The sequence below is a fragment of the Dipodomys merriami genome, unplaced genomic scaffold, assembly GCF_024711535.1.
Source record: "Dipodomys merriami isolate MVZ:Mamm:240054 unplaced genomic scaffold, mDipMer1.0.p SCAF_275, whole genome shotgun sequence".
In the NCBI taxonomy this organism is placed as follows: Eukaryota; Metazoa; Chordata; class Mammalia; order Rodentia; family Heteromyidae; genus Dipodomys; species Dipodomys merriami.
This window is the reverse complement of record NW_027204215.1, coordinates 1149017-1171432: the sequence shown is the minus strand read 5'-3', so window position 1 is coordinate 1171432 and position 22416 is coordinate 1149017. Positions and strand designations below refer to the sequence as shown.

The following is a 22416-nucleotide window of genomic DNA, read 5'->3' as shown; positions in this document are numbered from 1 at the left end:
GCACGGGCCTGGCTGGCTGTGCTTAGAGGTTAGAGCAGCGCGATGACTAGGGCTGGGTGCCTTGGTGTGGGGAAGCAGAGGGGCAGCTCAGTGTCAACCACTTGTCCTGGAAAGGGGCTCTGCCACCTGAATCCAGGAGACCCACAGGTTGGAGTTGGAGCTTGTGCACACCACTGCTAAATCCCTAGCTACTCAGGAGGCTGAGATCTGAGGATATGGCTAGAAGCCAGCCCAGGAAGGAAAGTCTGTGAGACTCTTTATTTTCGATAAACTATTCAGAAAAAAGTTGGAAGTGTCACTGTGGCCCAAGCGGTAGAGCATAGGCCCCAAGTTCAAGTTCCAGGACTGGCCAGAAAAGGTAAAAAAAAAAAAAAAAAAAAAAAAAAAAATCAGGCATGTTAACATTTCAGTAATGGTGTCCCAGCCCTCTCCTTGTGCAGTGGTCGGCCTAAGAATGAACGAGCATATCCCAGCTAGGCAAGACCCTACAGATGACCTGTCGAAGCCCTGACAAGGCTCCCATCACTTATATTCACACTGGCTTTAAGCACCGCAGGCTGCCTGAAGACTGACATCTGACCAGCAGTTGTTTTTAAGCACCTTTGCTAACTCCTGTCCCATGTGCACGCAATAGGGGCTCAGCTTCACAGACGGGCCCCACACATCCTCTCCAAGAGGCTAAACTCAAGATGGCCACCCCGGAATGCATATTCCCTCACAGCAAATTTACGTGCTGATGCTACCACAGGTATATTACTATCTAAGATTGTAGCTAGTACCTTGAAAGCATCTTCTATTGTTATCTACCCTGGGCCTGAGGACTCTCACTGAAGGAAAGTGTCATTCTAAACTTGCTATGTGAGGTGACTGGGAGGAAAATGTGAAGTGAGGCTAAAAGGTCCCAGCCGTGCTCTAACAGCACCAGAGGTCTGGTTCTACAGGTTCCACATTCCAGGTTGACCCTACCAATTTAGGCAGCGTGAGGGCTGCTGTGCAGACTTCCAGGGTGGCTGGGAGCCAGTGCTGGGCCCAGTGGGCTCGCTGCTCCTTCCTCCCTCTCCAGGCAGTGGCTTACAGCAGGTGGTGGCACACTCAAACAGAAGCACGAAGGATGGGGGCGCTGACATGCTTTCCTTTTCCCTTGGAGTGATATCCCATGTACGAAAACAAGCCCTTGAAGCTCCTGTCTGCCTGCCCTCCTTAAAATTCTCATGGTGCAAAAATCCAGCCTCAGTCTCAGTGGTATTAGACTACATACGTAGGGACTGAGAATCCAAGGACCAAGAGGCACACTGAAAAACGTTTTTGCTAATCTCCCAGGACATGACCAACATGGGGACTGGTGTCCAGGTGTCAGCCAATAGGGAGTTTGGAGCAGTGGCTCGAGAAGTACTCACTAGTGACTTCATGCACGTTATCAAGGCTGCTGTGTTGAAGATGGCACTTTCCTCTATTGAAGAAACCATCTGAATCTAACTCCTGACTCTACAGCTATCAAAAACGAGGCCCCCACGTCCCAAATCTACCTGGCGAACCCTCTTGTGGTCTGAATCTGCCAAAACAAAATTGTACCTGCTGGAACAGAAACTGTGTGGCGTTAGTAGGCAACAGTTCTCAAGCATGACTGGACAGAGATTTGGCAAATGAAGAGGGAGATACTACACGTCCCAACCCCCACACACACTCACGCACTCAGAGATCCCTCCTTCTTCAGTTCTGAGTCCCTAAGACCCGCACAGAGCTACTGGGCACAGTGCATGTTTCAGGAACAGGGAGGGGGCTTTGTGTGTCTTCTCCCAGGTGTCTGAGTGCCAGCCCACACTCTGATGTGCAGGGTGTGGAGGGTCCCTAGGAGCTGCCACCTGCAGCTCAGGCCGGTCATGATGGCTTACAAGAAGCGCAGTGGTCAAAAGCTACCATGTAGTTCTCCAAGTCAGACAAACAGTGACCAGTTTCCATGACATATTTTTATTGATTTAGAATGTGAAAGTATTTACATTCCATTCAGTGCTATATTTGACTTTGATTACAGTTTCTGTGCAAAGCTGATGTATACACACATGAAAACTGAAGAGCTGCTTACCTGCTAGTATTCAAGGCATAGAACCTTCCAACTAAGAGAGCAGTTAAGCCTGACAGTCCTCCCGGAATGTTGGCTGCATGGGGTCAGGGAGGGGCTCGAGGAGGGCGGTCTGGGGAGACTCCCTGTGTTCAGAGGGGACCTGAGCCACGCTAGGCGTCTGCAGGGTCAAGTGCCCCATGTTGGCCCCAGCCTGGCTGCTGCTGTGTGGCATCTAAGCTTCTGGGGCCATGACACAGATGAGGTGAATGTCCCCTTGATTGGTCTCGTTCTGACCAACGTCCCAGGCACCCTGGGCACGCCTCAGGCACTGATGCTGACTCAAGTCCAGTTAAGTTAGGGTCTGAGGAGAGGTGGACTGCTTGGCTAGAAGAATCTAGGCTTTTCTCACTCTCCATTTACATAAGGATTCTGGATCACTAAAAACGCCACTGACAGAACAAGAACACCCCACTTCTGTAAGGACAAGAGTTTTCTAGAGACCCCAGCAGCTCTGGATGTGTGCTAAGGTGATGAGTGCTCCATGTGCGTGCTGAGGAGTCCACGGGAGCAGTTCCCATGGCTCTGTTCACTACGGCACGACTGGAGTAAGGAGCAGGCCACCTGGAGGTTCCATGAGATGGCTCCAGTGTCCCCCACCCCCGCCTTGGTCTGCTTCCCAGGTGTGAGCATCCCGGCTTGGGAGGGGGCACCTGTGACTGTGCAGGGCAGCCCGGCGCTCACGCGCGAAGTACTTCTGTTCCTGCTGGTCCTTGCCTCGACTAGTGGCTCAAGGCTGGAGTGTTTCCATAGGGTTTTACACAGCTTTGTGTTCAGGCTGAGTGAAGAGTTGGAGCCTTAGCATTAAGAGAAGGGCTTTAGGGTCCAGGGGTCCAGGCAGGTGCCAATCGCACCACTTCTTAGATGTGTAGATTGGGGCAGTGCAGGAACCCTAGCATGCTGTGAAGCAGGTCCTTAGACTGGGCTGTGAGGACGGGGCTCTGTGCAGACAGGTTGCAAGATTGTCTTACACACCCACACCCGCACGCACGCACGCACTACAGAACGGGACACACACATACACCTGTACCTGGGAAATGCCAAGCCAACCTATCAGTGTGTGAGGCAGGTGCAGCCCCCAGCCTGGCCTGGCCTAGGCTGCTGTGCCCCCGTGTGCAAACGTCACACCCAATCACTCTAGCCAGTGGAGCAGGCAGATGAAAACAGATAGTGAAGTCCTTACGTAAAAAGTCCTCAAAAGTTGACGGGCAGTACTTCATTCACTACTCTCCTACAGCTCTCCTTCCCACCTGAGCAAAGCGTATTCGTTCTTGTGCTGGATCCGCCTGTCTTTTCAGTGTCCCCGTCGAGGCAGTGTGAGGGCCTCCGTGCATGCTGTGGTAAGCAGTGGTGTCCGCGTGGCTGGACACCGAGCAGGAACTGTGGCCAGCACCCATTATACTTGGGGGGCAAAGGTGAGCTCCTCCCCAGCTCCCACCCTGCTGTGCTGTCTAGAAGCAAGGTGTGGCCCTGACCTGTCCCTGCTGTAACTGTGAATGCTGGCCACGGGCTCCTGTGGAGCTTTCTCGTCACACTGTGTGTGACGGGCCACGTGGCTCACATGGAGGCCCTGCCCCCTCGACCCTTCCCGCTCTCCCGGCTACTGCTGCCGCCACCCATTCCCACGCTTGGCAGGGACAGACCACAGGGGGTCCTTCTACACCTCCCACGCCCCCTCGCAGGGACCACAGAGGGTCCCGTCACGTCCCCCAGGCCCACCCGCACTCTCAGCGTGCTTGTTACTTGACTCCCCTCAACTGGCAATGCTGGACTGGAGATAGGGCAGGGACAGGGAGAGGATGGAACTGCTTTAATTGTTTAGTAAGACTTGGGACCCGCCTCTCTAATGGAAAGGCTCTTTGTGAACCCAAGATTGGATGGTGCTTATGGTGTCACATTTCCCTACCACAGAAGCCCAGGTGTACTGACCACTTCCCACAAGCTTACACACTTGTGACCCGCCACTCTTCGCAGGTGCTGAGGGTCAGCTTGGATCTTCGCCTCCAGGAGAGCAGCACACCTCCTCCCCTGGGTCCTGAGCACTCGGGCCAGTGCTCTTCACACAGCTGTCACCAGGTACCTCCCGGGCACCTTCTGCCACACCACAGGTGGCATTTCTTTACCCCAAATAGGACTTGATAAGACCTTCTACAGCACTTGGCTTTTGAAATGTGCTTGGCATCAAAATAACAATGCATCATGCCAATTAATATTTAACCTTGGAATTACTGACACCAACTAATACTTTTATGAGCACACAATTCCAAAAGGCTGAGCAATGCCAAGTGCCAAGAACAGGTTCCAAGTGGGCAGAGGTCGCGCTTGGGATGACGGACTTGGGCCCTTGGATTCCATTTACCTTAGGTGAACCTGCCCAGGCTAGGGATGGACCAAGGGTATGGTGGTACGGGTCTGGGCAGCACCTGGAGCAGCCCTCCAAAGCACATTCAGTGTGTGCCAGACAAAAACTAGGCCAGCCCTCTGGTGACAGTACAGTTAAGAAGACACTCAATTCAGGTATCCAGTGCCAATTCCTTAACTGAAGCTATGTCAACTTTTCAAAGGGGCTAAGAAAGAACTGGAACCCTTGGACCAAGTCTCCTTGAGAATCAACTCAACCAAGGACAAATTGGGAGTACTTTTTAGGTTATTTTGTAAATAATCCTTTAAATAGTACTTCTAAGGAATGACAAAACACAAAAACGGTTTGCCAAAGGTGAAAGGAACATATTAAAACTTGAGCAGTGGGCTGGGTGCTGGTGGCTCACACCTGTAATCCTGGCTACTCAGGAAGGAGCCTGAGATCTGAGGATTGTGGTTTAAAGCCAGCCTAGGCAGGGGAGTCATGAGACTTATATTTCCAATTAAACACCAAAAAGTGGGGTCATGGGCTTAAGTAGTAGAGTGCGAACCTTGAGCAACAAAGTTCAGGGACAGTGCTCAGGCCCTGAGTTCAAGCCCAGGACCCACAAAAAAAAAAAAAAAGAAAAAGAAAAGAAGAAAAAGAAAAAGAAAAAAAAAGAAAACCTTGAGCAGTGGACTTATAAGTAATCATCCTGAGAAACGCTTTTGTTACTGTTTCTCCTGCTCCTGGGAATCCAGCCTGTGGGAGAGACACCCTCAGAAAGGAGGAGGCCGCTCACAGACACCGACTTACTCCAAGCTGAGCCTCCTGCCAGAAGCCTTCCTCTTCTCGAGGACGGTCCTCGAGTCCTGGGCATTCGGCATGGTCCACTCATCTGAGGCTGTGAACGGGCTGGTTGGAAGCATCAGGCCTTTTCCTTGTACCACATCTGGGGTACTTTTTATACTACTAGACGGAATTGCAGGGCCACTCCCCTATGCTTCAGAGAACAGGCTTCTAGGAAGAAGCATGTGGGGCAGACAGATCTACCTGGTGACCACTGGGTAGCACTCCCTACCAGTGGAGAGAGATGTAGGAACCCAATGTGCCTAATGATCCCCAGGAAATGGGCGCTTACCTGGTCCCTCAAAGGGCAAGAGTTTAGATGGCACGGGGTCTTTAGCACTCAGTGGAATCAAGTAGAGGTCCTTCACATGCCTGCTGTTATTAGCTACAACCCCAAAGCGGCCACGGCTGCTAAAGTAGGAGTAGAGAGAAATGTAGGCGACCTCCTCCTCCTCTGTTGCAGGGTGAAAGCGGATCAGACAGAGCTCCTGCAAGGCAAGCAGAGCACAGGGCGAAGCCTTCACCTGTGGCTGCCCTAAAACCAGCACCCCTACAGCCCAAGCCTGAACCTCAGAGCAGGACCCGGAATGGGTCTGAGCAAATTCTGACTTCCATAGTTCTACTAAGCAGGTGTAAAGATGATACAGGCTCAGCTCCAGAGTGCTGGGCCTGAAACCTTGGTCTCAGCCTGAACCTCGCTCAGCCTCCACCTCACAGGGCTGTCAGCGAGTGATCCTTGTGTGGCATCAGCTGAGCAGTGTCTGAAACAGAGCAAGTTTTTACATGTGTGATGATGGAGGCCATGGCGACAGGCTGTGGGGCCTGCAGGGAAGTCTGGGTGTGTCCACACAGGAGAGCCAACCTCAACAACACGGTCTAACTCCTTTTGCGACCGTAAGGAAAACAGGAGCCCAGCCCCACCAAAGGATACTGCACACATCAGCTACAGTTGAGCTTCAGGGGTTCTGTGGAAGTCAGAGCCAGCTCTCAGGCCCAGGCCCAGTGTCTGAGGCTCCTAAACCCCTCTTGCCCTACCTTCTAGAACCTTCAGTCATGAGAAAGAAGCAAAGCCTGTATATACTGAATTTTAACTGTATACAATTACAGTAAGTCGGAAGCAAATTCCTGCTTGTGTATTACTCAAACATACCTTCACATCTACTTAAAATTTCTGTAAGTATTTTAATTATCTAGTAGGTTTCAGGCTGCTATTGCAAATATGAGCCCGTTACAAGGAAAGGTTAAAAAGATGTGATTACAAACAGCATCTCCCACTGCTGCTGAGATCATACTATGAGCAGATACCTTAGACACGGAAGACTTGAGCTTGCCAACATAATCCCAAACTGTCTTCGGAGCAATCCTCCCACCAACATGGATCGTGTCGGGCAAGTCCTAAACAAGAGCTTAGAGTCAGTAACGAGGGAACAGCAGTGTTCAGAAACAAGTCAACACAGGAACCTCCAGGTACCCAATACCCAAAATTCAGGACTGCCACCCAGGACTGAGTTCCTAACCCAAGGGTGGTGTGGTGACCACCATCTGCTGACCAGGATGACAATCAGAAGATACTGCCCATGTCCTTTCCTATGAGCACACAGTTGGCTCAATGTCCTTGCAAAGGTTTGGTCCTTGCCTTAGTTTTGAAATGCAAGGCCTGGCATGGGAAAGCCCTGACTAAACGTGTAACTGTGATGCGTGACTTCTCATCCATGCTTCTACCCCATCCACACAGCTTCACCCCAGTCATTTCTGCTTTACCCTACAGGGTGCCAAAGGTCTGGGCGTCACATGTGTAACTCCCACAAGGTACACCCACACATTCACACACTGTCTTGGTTGGTTCTAACCTCACTGAGGTAATCAAAACACCCAGAGACAGGATACGCTTTAGTGACGAATTTTGCTACACTCTGCATGTTAATAAATCCTTTCCAAATAGTGCCAAGGCGAGACAAGAAGAGAGTCGTGTCTCCTTCTGGGGGTGACCGCGACTCGGAGATGCTGTAAGACAAAAGCATTTTAAAAATAGGTAAATCTTTTTGTAAAACAGGAATTCCAAAGTATAGAGACTTTACATTCACAAGCAGAAATGATCAAGTTTGATAGCTTACTTGTGCCAATTAACTATTTTAATGATCAAATCTGACCAAGCAAAGTTAGCTTCTTCTCATCACTGCAAAACAAACAAATATTCTTTGTTCATTCAGACTCCACCTTAAGAACATACCTGAGATTTGGTGAGGATGAAACCGACGGGTATCTTGGGTCAGAGGATGGGGACGGCTTAGCCAGTATGGACTTAGGCACCATTACAGGGGTCAGAGCAGGCTTGAGCATGTCAGATTTGGCTTCTGCTGTGTGGGTGCTGTCTAGGTGGGCTACAGTGGAGGTGGTGACTGTGCACAATCCACTCAGAGCAGTCCTGGGGTCTCGGCCGGACACGGTAACGGTAGTGACCACCCCAGCCCCGCAGGAGGCAGCAGACGGAGGGAGGCCTTCCAGTGGGGAAGGCTCAGGATGACTCTCTCCTGAGGGTCCAGGGAAGTATTTTCTCTCCAGGAGTGGATGAGAAGCACTTCCCAGGTCTGGCTCAGAAGCATTTTCAGGCAAAGTTTCTGTGATCCTTTCATCAGCCGAACCAGGAACTGGATCAGAGGGAGAGCTGTCATATTTGGACTTCAAGTCGTCTTTCTTCACAGAAGTGGACAGTTTTTGTTTTTTAGGAGCTGGTTCATCTTCTGATGATGGAACCTGACCTAGAGAATTGATAAGAAAACTGAATGAGAAATCACTCAGTGCTTTTTGTGAGTAGGTGATGATGTCTGTCCAAGTACCAAAAGCAGCCAGGTGCTGGCGGCTCATGCCTATAACCACAGCTACTGAGGAGAGATCTGAAGATCTAGTCTATCTGAAGCTAGCCTAGGCAGGAAAGCCTGACATCTCCAATTGGCCACCAAAAGCCACAGGTGGCTTTTGTGGCTCAAGTGGCAGAGTGCCAACCTTGAGCAAAAAACACTCAGGGACAGGGCCCAAGCCCTGAGTGTCAAGCCCCAGGACCAGCACACAAAAACACCAACAAAAGCAACTCTGTAAACATCAGAAAAAAACTTTCATCTTTTTTGTTTGCCTAAACTTGGGTGGAATGCAATCATTCTTAAGAGGATAGTGGATAAATGTTTTGTTTTTTTGGCAGTTTAGGGTTTGTACTCAGGGCCTTGTGCTCTTCCATTGAGCCGCACCTCCAACCTTAGAAGGGTAAGTGAATTTCAACTAGATCTTGTCTCCAGATTATGCTTACCTGTACAAATCTTACAGTTTAGATCAAAAAGATGGGCCCGATGCTGGCTTGTCGTGTCCTTCAACATGCTGCTGCAGACGTCGAGGAGAGGGGCTGCACTCTTTTCGGGGGCAGCTCGTGCTGACTCCTGCTGCTCCTAGACACAAAGGGAGCAGACCAACATGAGCAGGCCATTTCTACAAATCACCATCAAAGTCTTGTATAACTAAGGACCACGAGGAAACAGGGCCCACTAATGATGACCATGCATACCCATAATGTAGCATTTTGTTCCCTGGAGACAGGACTAAAAGTGCAAAGCAAGCCTGTACTGGGAGGCCTAGTCTCAAAAATACCGAGAACCACCCCCAAGAAGAGCATACTGAACACAGGTACTTAAGAAAATACTGTGATTTTATATTCATAGACGTATAGGTGTTTAAGTTCAGTTCCTTGTTCCTCAAACAAGACATCTAGAAGCATTTGGAATGAGTTTTGTCAGCCCTGAATGCTCACTTCTGAATCTGACACTGGTGGGGAATCTTCCATGTCAGGAATGGTTTCTGACTTAACAGTGGTCTTCTTGCTTTCAGGATGCAACTTAGCCCTGGACTCGGCCACCTACAATGAAAAAGGCAGAAGCAAAGGTGGTCAGCCCTGCATTCCAGGGGAAGATGGAGGCAAGCCTCAGGCAGCACTCCATTAGCACTCACAGGTTTTGCCGGCCTCTCTTTCCACACTGAAAGCTCTTTAGACACAAGCTCTTCTGGCTTCATCCTCACCAGTTTTGCCAAGGAAATCTCCTCTCGCAGAACTCGATGGAAAAGTCCCTGTAAACAAACACCTCTCACTCAACGTCTGGGTATTTATGTGGAGCAGTACGAAGGCATAAAGCAACACAAGAAATCCGACTCAGAGGGCAGTGGTCACATAAACAGAGCCTAAGCACTCTACTGCTAGAGGCCTCAGGAGGAAGCACAAGGTCTGGACTTCAAAACCATGTTGCGGCACTATGCTGAAAACCCAGCACCTCCCTCCTCAGGAAAACAGACTATGTACACAATTTGGAACACAAAAGGTAAAGTTAGGTTAAAGGCAGGGAGTGATCACTCCTACTAGGCATTGGCTGACCATGGCTACGTTACTTGGTCCAGATACTAAAACACAGGTAAGGGGCTGAGAGGTGAAGGAGAAAACTCCAGGAGTCAGTCCAGGCCACAGGGGCCACAACAGGCAAGGACCCAACACCTCACACTGCCCTGACCGGTGTGCTACTGCGAGACCGCTAATGTGAACCGTAAGGCCCACGTTTTCCTGTGCTAGACATCCCCAGAATTGCAGTGTTGATGCACAGACCTGATTCTTGGGGTCCTTTAGGTTGAACATGATGCTGCGATATTTACTCTTATAGCGATTATCTGTAACTTGGAACAAGTTAAACATTTCCTTTTCGATATGGAGGGCGACTTTTCCTACTTCGTTTTCTGTCATGATCAAGTCATCACTGTCACTGACTCTGAGCAGAAGAAAAAGGACTCTATCAGCCATTTGCATTTACATGTATTACCTTTTCAACAGTGACAATAGAGCACCTTCTATTTCAAAGGGTAAGTCAGGAACAGCCCACCTTTTCCATAGAATCTCTTTCAAGGAGCGCCTTATATTTTGCCGTATTTGTGAGTTTGGCTGTGCTGGGGCTGGGCCGGAGGCCCCGAGGCGGCCTGGGGCTGGAGTGGCTGCAGCAGCATTGGCTACCATTGGCTTCCTGATGGCTCCGGTCACAGCTGCAGAGCCAGGGGACTTTTTGGGAGCTGCTGTCACAGCAGTAGACATGGCTCCTGCCTGCCTGGCAGCAGGACCTGAAGGAGCAGCGGCGATCCACGGCCTCTTGGGGATGGTGCCCTTGAAGCCTGAGGGTGACTTTTTAGCGGTCGCCTTGGCTCCTGGCACATTCGCAAAGGGAGAAGGCTTCTTTGGAACCAGACTTCTAGGCGAAGGTTGTCTGCCCACCAAGGATCCAGGAGGAGCTATTTTCTTTGGGGCTACCACAGTTCTGTCCTCTGTCCTCCTATCATCTTTCATGGCTGCAAAGGAATTAAAGGCAGGCTGAGGCAGGAGAAAATGCACTGCCACCCGTCTCTGAAGCAACCTTACCTCTAAATTAGCAAGCATTCTATAATGTTAGAGAATATAGTTCTTAAAATCTTAAAATTAAACAAGTTTTACTTATGAGATAGCTCTCAGCAGTATTTGTGATAATGATTACACTTTATTTCAAAAGAAAAATGCCCTATTAAACCTTTTAACTTTTGGCAGTGTGGTGGTTTGAACTCAGGGTCTTGAACTTACCAAGCAGGTGCTTTACCACCTGACTAAACCTTTTATCTCCAACAACAAACTCTCAAAGGCTCTGTTCACTAGCTAAGCTATAAAACTGGAGTACAGGCCAGGTACGTTGTGGCTTACACCTGTGGCCCTCACTACTCAGGAGGCTAAAGTCTCAGTGTTGTGGCTCAAAGCCATCCCAGGAAGGAAAAGTCCCTGAGAATCTCATGTTTAATTAACCACCAAAAAGCCAGAAGTAGAGTTGTGGCTCAAAGTCATAGGATTAAGCCTGAAAGTTCAGGGACAGTGCCCAGGCCCAGAGTTCAAGCCCTAAACCCCGCCCCAGACCAAAACAAGAAAACCCTGAAGAGCAAATTCCTATTTTCAATAAGTTGGAATCGTACTTTAAGAATTCAATTGTAACTTTTTTTTTTTTTTTAAAAACAAGCTTGAATTTAATCTTTTCAGGGGAGGGAAATGAACAAGATCTTCCACGTATTTTCCACCATGGGGGCTTGGAGGATGGTACTTCTATCACCTAGGTGGGTGGGTGGGTGTCTCCATGTCACTTTGTCACCCTCTGGCCAAGTTAATTGAAGATACTGTTAGTAAGAACAGGAAAAGTGGCAAAGCTGTGATGTACAATCCATCGTAATGCCAGTTGGTCAGATGCTAACGATGCAGTGGAGTCAACTGCTCACGTCTCCACAACCTGCAGATTCTGTCTGGCCTGCACTGAAGGCTTCCCACTGCAGCTGGAATGAGAACTGTGTGCCACCACCACCATTTTTTTCTGTTGAGACTAGGGTCTCAAACTTTTTGCCTATGCTGGCCATGAGCCTGGGCTAGCTGAACTAAGAATCCCCCAACCTCTGCCTCCCAAGTAGTAGAATTACAGGTGTGATTCACTGGTGCCCAGCTGACAACCTGGTGTTTCTAATTCAAACAAGGATGGTCACCAAAGCTCAAGTCAAAGCTCCTCAACCGCACAAAACCTTCCTCAAGTCAGCACAGAACTGATCACGTGAAAACACTGGGCCCAGCAGAGTTTGGGGCTCAGTGTTGTAGCCCTGGGGAGACAGTGCTTTGTCTACGTGGTGCACTGGACAAGCACGCAGATGAGGAAGTAGATGCCAGGTACAGGCCCCAGCAAGGGTGCTGGGACTGCCATTGTCCCACCAAGCAAGGGACAGACACCACCACCAAGGCTGCCGTTAGGTGGACTTTCCTCCCACATCCTGCAGTAGTGAATCCCTAAAAGTTACAGCATGTCACCCGATGCGCTAACCACTCCTGTGGTAACAACTAAGGAGCACAAACCCCAGTGACCATTTCTTCTATGTGGAGGCTTGGAAAGCTGAGGAAAGAGCCAAGTCAAACTACAAGTAAGGCCTGAGTCCAGATTCCTCTCCAGGTGCCCCACGCCCAGGGCTCCATTGAGGTTGGCCAGACCTGGCCACACTGACAGGGTCCTGGGGTCATCAGAGCTGCTCTACAAGCCGGCACCATCACCATAAGGCACACAATTCAGCACGTGTGGTTTGTAGATGCCAATCTCAAGTTTACAGTCCCCTCCTCCTCCATCTTTCTTGAAGACAAGAATGTGTTACAGAGCCTAGGCTAGCCCCACATTTGTGATCCTCTTACCTTTTAGGATTACAAAAGTACACTACCACACCTGGATCCCAACTTTAAGGGTTTCTGCATTAGCTAATTACTTTCTAACAAGAGGCAGTCCCCTCCCCTTATCTCAGAGACCTTCAACTTCACACTCCTGGGACCACTTGCCAAAGGAAGATTCTAAGACCTGTACTTGGAGGCTCCCTGTGAACTTGTTCACCATTACAGCACGTGTCTATCTGCAGCTGCATCTCTGCCTTACACCTCAGAATCAAACAGAAAAAACCCAGAGCTGAGCTTTTAAATAGGCCACAAAGCAATATTTGAGAAACTGGGACACAGTAGGAAGAAATGTTTAGTCTAGGGCACTGTTATACAATGGCTCAACTTTGTTTATGGTGCCAGTCCTGGGGCTTGAACTCAGGGCCTAGGCACTGTCTCAGAGCTTCTTTTGCTGAAGGGCAGCACTCTACCACTTGAGCTACAGCCCCACTTGTGGCTTTTTCTGTGTATGTGGTACTGAGGAACCAAATACAGTCTTCATGCATGCGAGGCAGGCACTTTACCAATGAGCCACCTTCCCAGCCCTTCATATTGTTTCATCAGAAGGAAAGCCAACCAATTCAGAGTACAGATCAGGTGTATACGCTCAAGGAGAAACCAGAGCTACTACTGCAATATTTATTCCTTACAACTCTGGTGTAGTCATGTGAAATAAAATGAGTCGACTTTCTGGGAGGGGACTAGGAAGGGGATGAACATTTTGGGCAGTGAGATGAGTGTTAGACAATATCCAAAGCTCTCCTACACTGAGAAGGGTGCCCGCAGGCCCACCGCTGGTCAGCAGCTGTATCCAAACTGCCAGCCAGCCAGCAGTCACGGAAGCTCGCAACTGGCTGTGATTAAAACTGAGAATCAGAACCAATCACTTTTACGGAATTGAGTTTTAGAATCACTTTTAGGTAATTTTACAAAACCCTGACATACTTGTGTGGTACATTCTAAACTGAGAGCATTTTGTTTCTAGTTACAAACACCTGCAGGTCTCAAAAACTTGGCCCCACCTCCCCAAATCTAACTTTAGGGACATCAACCTGTACTGGCCCAACCCCCCTCCCCACTCAGGTAAAGAAGAGGTTACCAATCCTTGCTAAGATCAGTAATGGACAACAAGTAGACACAGACTGGTCTCCTGCTATGACAGGGGAATGGCCCTCTGACAGCTTTCGTGCAACTAGTGGTTTCTGGAACACCAATGACTGGTTACATAGCAAATATCTACTTTGGAGGGTAGTGTGGAAGTGTTGGGCTTGGGTTAACTGATACTAGAATATCAGCAACAGAGATTACTCTGTCAGGCGCCAAACCCATGGCCTTTGCACACAACTGTGCTGCCAACCCTCCTTTTCTTTAAGGGGCAAAGGCAGACACACACAGGCACTGGACCAGGTAGCTTTGAGGCTAACCTCAACTCTGTGACCCTACTACCTCTGCTTTCTGAGTACTAGGGTTAGGTGTGCACTTCCACACTGACTCCTAAACTCACTTAACTGTGCTGTGGCTTCCAAGACAAGAAAGAGTCACCAGGACTGTTCTGTTTCAGAAACAGCCCAGCCCTCAGGGCTCTAGTCCTGTGTGTTCTGCTGGCCAGGACCTTCCCTGTTGGCTTGCAGAGTATCCTGCTGCCACTCCACCTACCCCGTGCTTGAGGAACCATTCCATTAGTCCTCTCTGATCACTGGTCCTAAAGCCCGCTCAAGGGGAAAAAATGTGCTCCCTAATGCTAAGTTAGTAGCTCCAGGAATTGTGCCCTTCCCCTGCCCCGCTGCAAGGGAGGCCGTGATCCCAGACAAAACTTGCTGCCATGTTTGCACTAGAAATGCAGGGTTGACCGGGCACGGGGAAGGTACCGTAAATCCTGGGTCTTGTCAGAGGGCCAACGAGGATGCTATAGGACCACTGGCCACTGGGTGTCACTAGCGAACTTCAATAAATAAGGGGAGAAAATCTGCCCTCCACTGAAGGAATCACTTAAGGGAATTCGGGACAGTTGAGCAATTACCCAAATGAGTTACAACAGGGGAACACAATCCCCTAGAGAAGGTATAAGCCCAATGTTGCCAGGCAGCTGTGTCTGATGACAATCTCGTCTGCACATAGCTCTATCTCACCCAGTGATGCCAATTCCCTCCAAGCCTTACATCCTACCAGGTGGCAGGGCTGCCGCCATGAGGGCAGGCAGGGTCTCATCCGCAACACCTGGAAACTAGGCCTCAGACAAACCTGCTCCAGGATGACCAGCTCAGGTTCCCAGGAGCCACAAGATCTTCCCTAGGGTAAAAACCAGATACTGGCAAGAAAGAAATGGTTTGCATCTACAATATTCAATGTTTTATATGTTCAAATTATCCTTCAATCTGGGAATGGTGGCACTTGGGAGCTGGAGCAGGGTATAAGCATAAGTTGGCACGGACAGCAGGACAGCCCTGTCCCCATATGAAAATCCTTCAAAGGCCACAGGAAGCTACTGACGTCCTCTCTACGGGGACATGCAGCACAGGCTACTTGTCATCATGCTCCGCAGACAGCCATCAGTACTGCAGTGATTTGGGAATGTAAAAAAAAAAAAAAAAAAACCAAAAACCAAAAAACCAAAAGGTATTTTTTCCTTGGTGAAGTTCAGAATTTGAGTCGCTTCCATTTTAACGGAGGCTAACTCTACATAAGCCTAAAAACTGCAACTGTGCATCTCTGATTTAACGATTCCACATTTATTGTCTTGAAAAACAGAACTGTGATTTATGCTAGGTTGGAAGAATTAATCAAATTACACTTCAAAGCGAACCACCTGGGTGGCCGGCCACACGAGTGTGCCGTCTGCCCAGCTACTGCTGTGCTGCCGAATGCCAGGATTTACAAGGATGGGGGCTTCCCAACCACCACCAGGAAAGAAGCAGCCAGTTTAACCGGCTAAGTTGCACACTAAACCTAGTATGACAGGAATATGCTAAAATAGTCCATGTACCCTCCCTGAAGTCCTCCAGACCCCTCCTGACAGCCCACGGAGACTCCGAGCGAAGAAGGCGTGGTTACCTTATGTTCTTCTCGATGACTCTTCCAGGTCTGTGGCAAATAAATGTTGCCTCCAACCTTCATTTAAATGAAGTAGCAAACATTCTGAACTTTCTCTAACTTTTAGAAGCCAAGACTATGTGAGTGTTGATGTGCAACAAGACTACTATATTTTACAACTTTATCTAGATATAGTGGAAGCTTGTACACTGTGTTGAAGAGTCACAGCATGCATCTTCAGAGGTGACTGCGCCATGACATCGGCAATGCCATCGAAGGATGTTCCTGGAGTGTTTGTCTTTACAGAGTATTTAGGGTGGATCCACTGCTCCAAAAAGGTCACTGGGAGCAGGTGAACTCCACAGAGCTGGATACATCAGCCCTCACCACCTCTCCAGCCTTGGGGGGGGGGGGGGAGGGGCAGCAGGGCAGACTGAAGGACGCTGCTGCTGCAGGATGGTACCAAGTAGGCTCACCTGGAAGTTGTCTATAAAATGCAAACAACTAATATGTCAAAAGAACGTTACTGTTGACAACCAAGAAGATTTCGGGTGGAGTATTAAAAAACAGCTGTCAAAGTAAATCCTTTATCAATATTCTGGGTATTTTTCCTCAAGGGGTAGAGATGCAGAGTCTGGTGGTCTGGCTCTCCCACTTCGTCTTATTGCCACTCAAGTTCTGGAGACCTAAAGGGCTCATGCAGCTGGAAAAACACCCCCTCCAAGTTTTAGAGCTCTTTACCCTCCCCACCCAACACACATTCACCCTGGGCATTTGTCTCTCCAGGGCTCCAGTGGCACGCGCTTCTGGAGCCAGGCCCAGGTACCCTGGTGAAACCATCTCCTCCCTGCCCACCACCAAAGAGCCTGGATGTCTGAGCAGCACATGCATCAAAAGGAAAATGCTTCTTTCTGGAGAAGACAAACAGCCAATCACCAGGATTTGCCTTGGCAGGTTGCTATGGTTTTCCATTTTAGTTTCCACAGTAGATAAAATGTTTTTCTGCCAAAACCTATTCAGATCCTGTGTTTTAGGTCCTTTAATAAGCCATTTAGTGAGTCCCAAATCTAGGAAGTATACATGTAATTATTTGCATCAGAATTCCACTTGAGAACTCTAGTAAATCAGGAACATTTGTTGGTTTATGCTGACAACAATGGCAGGTGGATTAAAGGTGGAAATAAAAAAACAAAAAACAAAAAACAAACAAAAACAGGACATGAAACCAAAAAGTACCACTAGGCTCTTGGAAAGAAAAAATTTTAAATGACAATTGTTTCTATAAGCTAAGGAAAATACACAGAAATTCCAGGGAAGTTTTAAAAGGCAACTCAGAGGAACAACTGCACGTGAATTCGTGTCACCTGAGTGTGGGGAGCAAAGCTTCGGGCGATGCAGGGCCGCTGCCTCCACCCCAGGGTGGCGCGGCGCTGGGAGGCCCTGTGGCTGCAGACCTCCGGGAGCAGCTGCAGCGGCTCTTCAGATGCACAGGGTGAGCCAGACATGCATCAATGCACAAGAAAGGCGAACAAGGAAGTGTTCGTAGAATTGGCTTCACTCCAAGGCCCCCCCCCCCCCCCCCCCGTGTGCTTGCCAGCCAGTGGGGATGCAGTTCCACAAACTCTGTGTGGTGAGCCTCCCGCTGGACTGCGGGGGAAGAGAATGTGCCTGCTACTGAAACTGTTTGGGGGGAGAGAAGCAGACACTTTACCAATGACCCTACGCTTCTTCCAATCATTGGGAAGATGACATTTCTGAGGTAATACAAAAGAGGTCAGAAACAACCACCTTCGGACACAGGGCCCTTATTCATGCTCTATTTTGGATGTCCAGTTTTGATTTTGAGATGTTGAAGTGTTTTGTCCCAACTTTCTGCCCCTGAAGCCTACTGGCTTCATTGAGGAAGTGCTGAGTGGAAGAGGTAGAAGAGTCAAAGAAGAAACTTTCAAACTTAGAAACTGGCCTCCTCATTGACTCCCGAAATCCTTACACCTGTGTTCCGTGCTACAAGTAACAAGACTGTTAGGGTCCAACAATCCCAATCCTCCTCGCCAACTTTCCTCTCCTCAATACCACCTGTGTTTCGAGGGCAGCTGGAGATACTCAACCCCCTGTGCTGTGATATACCGTGGTTTTCTTTCCTTTATTCTCATGTGCCTACAACCAACTTAAAGCATTTTAGCTCAGTGTTCAAGTGGCTGCCTTCCACCCAGATAAGTAGCACTTGTTTTTAAATGAAGTCACTAAGTCTGCACTAATTCAGTAGCCGTTTGAGAGCAGGGACTTTGCCACGTAACACCGTAAGGTGCACTATGGTCCCTTATAATGCATCTTTCACTTAATTCAATTCACTTGTGATTCTATTTCTTAAGACTTGAGCCTCTTACATTCTCATTTTCTCTCTTTTTCTTTTGAGACCGAGTCTTACTACGTAAGCCCAGGCTGACTTTGAACTTTCAGACCTCCTCCCTACCCTAGCCTTCTGGAAGCATTTACAGGATTGTGCCACCATGCCTGGCCTGGCTACATGCCCCTTTTTTTCAGTCACATGAAACCTAGCACCTACCTGCACATACCCTCTTTGAGGAGACTTGCTGAAAGGCCAACCAAAAAGAAATAAAATACACATCTGTACTCCTGGAATTCAGGGCAATTTTACCTAGTGCCTTCTAAAGGCCACAGCATTATGATGAGAACATCAATAGAAACTAACTTGAATGTACTTCTGAGAAACAAGAATGAACCCAAGTGCAATGGCCCAATCTGGGGTTTCAGAAGATGTACTGGAAGGAAGCATCTTCATTTCATGGATTTGAAATGAAACAGGGGAGTCTGGGGAGAAGAGTCCTGAAACGTTCACCCTTAGGGCATCAGTTACTCACTATGGGGTCTGCTAAGCAGTGGTAATAGCCTTCAAAATTTGCACGTGTACTTATGGATGTGAATTGGACATGAACATAAGCCTTCCTATCTAGTTAAAAATGATCTAACTAGTGAAAAATACCGTTTCAGCCATCAGATGTAACACTAATCTCCAGAGAGGATCACAACATACAGTAGAGCAAGGACTGTTGTATAGAAAGTAGGTGCTGTGGAAAACTGCCCAAGTTCTGTGCAGGGCTGTGATAACACTACTGATGTCTGTACAGTGTGAGTCTGGCACGTGGGCAGTCCCAGGGCTGCTGGAGGCTCTGCTCCAATACTTACCAGAGCCCGATCCTGGAATAAAGAATTGCTTCACCAAGGCGAAACACTCAGGAGTGAGGTTCACGGAGCATTCTACAAAAACCAGGAGGTCCACAGGCTACTGACAATCACTCCTGGGTCCGAGGCTTTCTAGACTGAGGTGGCCTCTACCATCAGCACTAAGAAACACAGCAGCTGCGCGCATGGTCCCAGATCAGCCACAGGCAGCTACACTGAGCCTGAAAGATGGCCTGGAGGTCAGCCCCTGGACATACGTACATTTACACAACAATGTGGGCGCTGCTGCGACGGGCTTCTCGGGCTTCACGGCGTTGTAGTTGTGGTCACTTGCCCAGGATGGAGTGCTGCTTTCACAAGCTGCCTCCTTCCCTGAGGCTTCACTTCTAGGAGGGGCCACCATCACCTTCTTGGCTGGGTTTTCTTTTTTGTCTGGAGCTGGTCTCTTGTGCACAGAAGAGATTTTAATCCCTACCTGCATAATCAGTGAAACTTCAGTCATTAAGGTCAGAAATGACACTTCTGCTGCATTTCCCTGAGCAAGCAAGGTTGGAATGCTTCTTTGGGGCACCCAAATCCCTCGCCCATTTCAGATTTGCACCCCATTTAAATGCTCAGTGCGTTGTCTACATACTCAGCAACCACATATTTGGGGTCATATAAAGGCCCCTGACATGGAACTGGCCGAGGCACTTGGGAGGGCAAGGTGGAACAGGCCTGCCTGTGGGTGTGAGAATGCACTCGACACCTGGAGCAGAGGGCAGTGATGTGGAAAGAAGATAACCAACAACTGTGTTCTCAGGGGATTATTTCCCAGTGGTCCACACTGCTGCCCTTCTGCTGCACACAGGAACTGCTTTTCTTAGGGAGTTCTAAGATCCCAAATTACCAGCCCCAAAGACCAAGTCATCTAAAGGCAGGCAAGCATTTGAAAATAACCAAGCAGACGCCTGAGCAGCATCATTCATGCCTGCCTTCCTTCGTCACAGCAGAATGGGCTGTGAAGGCACATCCAGATGAGCCCCGGCCAGGGCTCTGGGTTTAAGAAAACAACTTGAGTGCTATGCATTTTGCTTCTTGCCAAATCACATGGAATACAAAAACAAGACAATTTTGAGACGTGCCTTATGGCACCTAACCTTGCCTGGAGCCCACGCCACCCTCTCTTAAAGGGCCCTGTGCACAGACTCGGCAGGTAAACACAGATGCCAACTTGAAAAGCTATAGTCTGCATCCTTGGTTTTCCACAGTGCCTAGGCTGCTCATTCCTGCTTTTATGTTAATCTTTCACTAGTGAGGGACTCCTCAACTAAAGGTGATCTGCATTATGTTGATACCTTGTCCTCTATACTCCAAAAGACAAGCCTATGGCAAGAACATTTCTGCGCATTTTCTCCTTCAATGGCTCAAAAAATGACCTAGGTCGGCTTACCTGAACACTGCACTTGGGAAGACTGAGTTTTTCTGGCTTCATCTTGACCTTTTCTTTAGGTTTTGGTTTTTGTTCTTTACCTGAGCTTAGAAATTTCATAGTAGCTGCTGCATGTTTGAGAATACAATCATTACTGCAGTACACTGAGTCAGGCTGTGCCACACTGGAGCACCCAGGGCCAATGCATCTAGCAGCACCGGGAGCCTCCACAACCTGCAGGGCAAAACAGGTGACTTTAGACAACGTACGTGGCAACACCTGCAGCCGGAGTGCTTTGTGACAGCACTGTGACAGGACTGCTGCCACTGTTCAACTGAGAGACCAACACGACTTTCTGTATGCATCAAAATCGATCTCTAGTTGAGCTTGTAGTCCCAACACAGGAAGCTGAGGCAGAAAGATGTGACTGTCCTTCATATCATACAAGAGCAGCACTCTGAGGTAGCTCTTGGCTCATGCAGTTTGTACAGTTCCCTCCCATGGGCATTCACCTCCACGTCCATGGTGAGATTCTATTATAGAGCAAATGTGTGGCCCTAACTGAGATAATTAAGTCAAAAAAGCCATATCAAACTTCTTAAAAGGGGGACTGGGACTTCCCCATAATAGATTTCATGGCTGGCTTGTGATGTGAAAGTAGGATTGCTCCCCCCAAACAAACAAAACCCAAAAGACATAGAATATCCAACTAAATCTAAAATTTCAACTCGAGGAAAGGTGGTGCATGCCTGTAATCCCAACACTAGGGAGGCTGAGGCAGACAGAAAGACTGAGAGTTCAAGATCGGTTTGAAACAAATCTGAATTTCAGAGAAACCATTAGTTTTGTTTAAGTATGCTATAAAAATTGCATGGAGGGCAGGGAAGGTGGCTCAGTGGTAGAGTGCTTGCCTTGCATGCATGAGGCCCTGGGTTTGATTCCTCAGCACCACATAAGCAGAAAAAAGCCAGAAGTGGCACTGTGGCTCAAGCGGTAGGCCACTTGAAGAGCTGAAGAGCTAAGGGACAGTGCCCAGGCCCAGAGTTCAGCCCCCACAACCAACCCTCCCCCCCCCCCAAATCACATGGAGCAGGATGCTAGTGGCTCAGGCCTGTAAATCCTAGCTACTCAGGAGGCTAAGATCTGAGGATCGCGGTTCAAAGCCAGCCCGGGCAGGAAAGGCCATGGGACTCCCATCTCCAATACACTGCTCAGAAAATGAAGTGGTGCTGTGGCTCAAGTGGTAGAGCACTAACCTTGAGCTGAAGAGCTGAGGGACAGCGCCCAGGCCCAGAGTTCAAGCCGCCCCCTCCCCCCAAAAAAAGAAAAAAGTTAAAAAATGGCATGGGAGGCACACACTAAACCAATAGCCACAGTCAGTCCGATTGCAGTTCTTGAAGGCCCTGAGGACAGGACTCAGCTACACATGCTAGGCTCTGACCACACAAACTGGAACATGGATGCACATGTTTAAGCTAAGTTTGTGGAGACCTGTTGGCAGAATTAGGACATGAAGAGTCCACCAGAAGCCTACTTGTCTTTACTTTCTTTCTTTCTTTTTTTTCTGGTCAGTCCTGGGGTTTGAACTCAGGCCTGGGTGCTGTCCCTGAACTTCTTTTGCTCAAGATTAGCACTCTACCACTTGAGCCACAGTACCACTTCCGGCTTCTTCAGTGTATGTGCTACTAAGGAATTGAACTCAGGGCATCATGCATGCAAGGCAAGCATTCTACCACTAAGTCACTTTCCCAGCCTTGTCTTCACTTTTTTTTTTTTTGTCAGTTGTAGGGTCTGAACTCTGGACCTAGGCGCTGTCCCTCAGCTCTTCAGCTTAAGGCTAGCCTCTACCACTTAAGCCACTGCACCACTTCTGGCTTTTTTTTCTGCTTATGTGGTGCTGAGGAATGGAACCCAGGGCCTCATGCATGCAAGGCAAGCGCTCTACTACTGAGCCACCTTCCCCACTTCCGCCTTTACTTTCTAAAGGATGCCTAATGGTGCAGATGAAAAACACACAAGCATGTCCTCTCACATTTCCTACTGCAGTAGCTCATTTCTCAAATTAAAAATTTAACAATTGTTTTTCCTCTATTGAATCTAAGTTTTACCTAGAATAAAATTTAAGCTCATGTCAAATGTATTGTTAATAGAGTTCAAGACATTGATGACTGTTCTAAATGCAGTATTAACAGGGC

At 48.7% G+C, this 22416-nt stretch overlaps 1 protein-coding gene across 12 annotated transcripts in view; it reads right to left on the bottom strand.

Annotated features, from left to right (window-relative positions):
• The window catches only part of LOC138837777 (death-inducer obliterator 1-like), a 56191-nt gene that overhangs the window by 7093 nt on the left and 26682 nt on the right, over nucleotides 1–22416 (bottom strand). For 8 of the 12 annotated variants that reach the window (XM_070036782.1, XM_070036777.1, XM_070036781.1 and 5 more), the window contains 11 exons: nucleotides 20243–20455; nucleotides 19072–19285; nucleotides 10217–10673; nucleotides 9946–10105; nucleotides 9303–9419; nucleotides 9106–9210; nucleotides 8611–8746; nucleotides 7540–8068; nucleotides 7160–7313; nucleotides 6615–6704; nucleotides 5602–5797 (listed from right to left, as the gene is read on the bottom strand). In XM_070036782.1, the coding sequence (XP_069892883.1) occupies nucleotides 5602–5797; nucleotides 6615–6704; nucleotides 7160–7313; nucleotides 7540–8068; nucleotides 8611–8746; nucleotides 9106–9210; nucleotides 9303–9419; nucleotides 9946–10105; nucleotides 10217–10673; nucleotides 19072–19285; nucleotides 20243–20455 (2371 nt within the window). The other 4 variants (XM_070036785.1, XM_070036786.1, XM_070036788.1 and 1 more) reach the window with 4 other exon arrangements.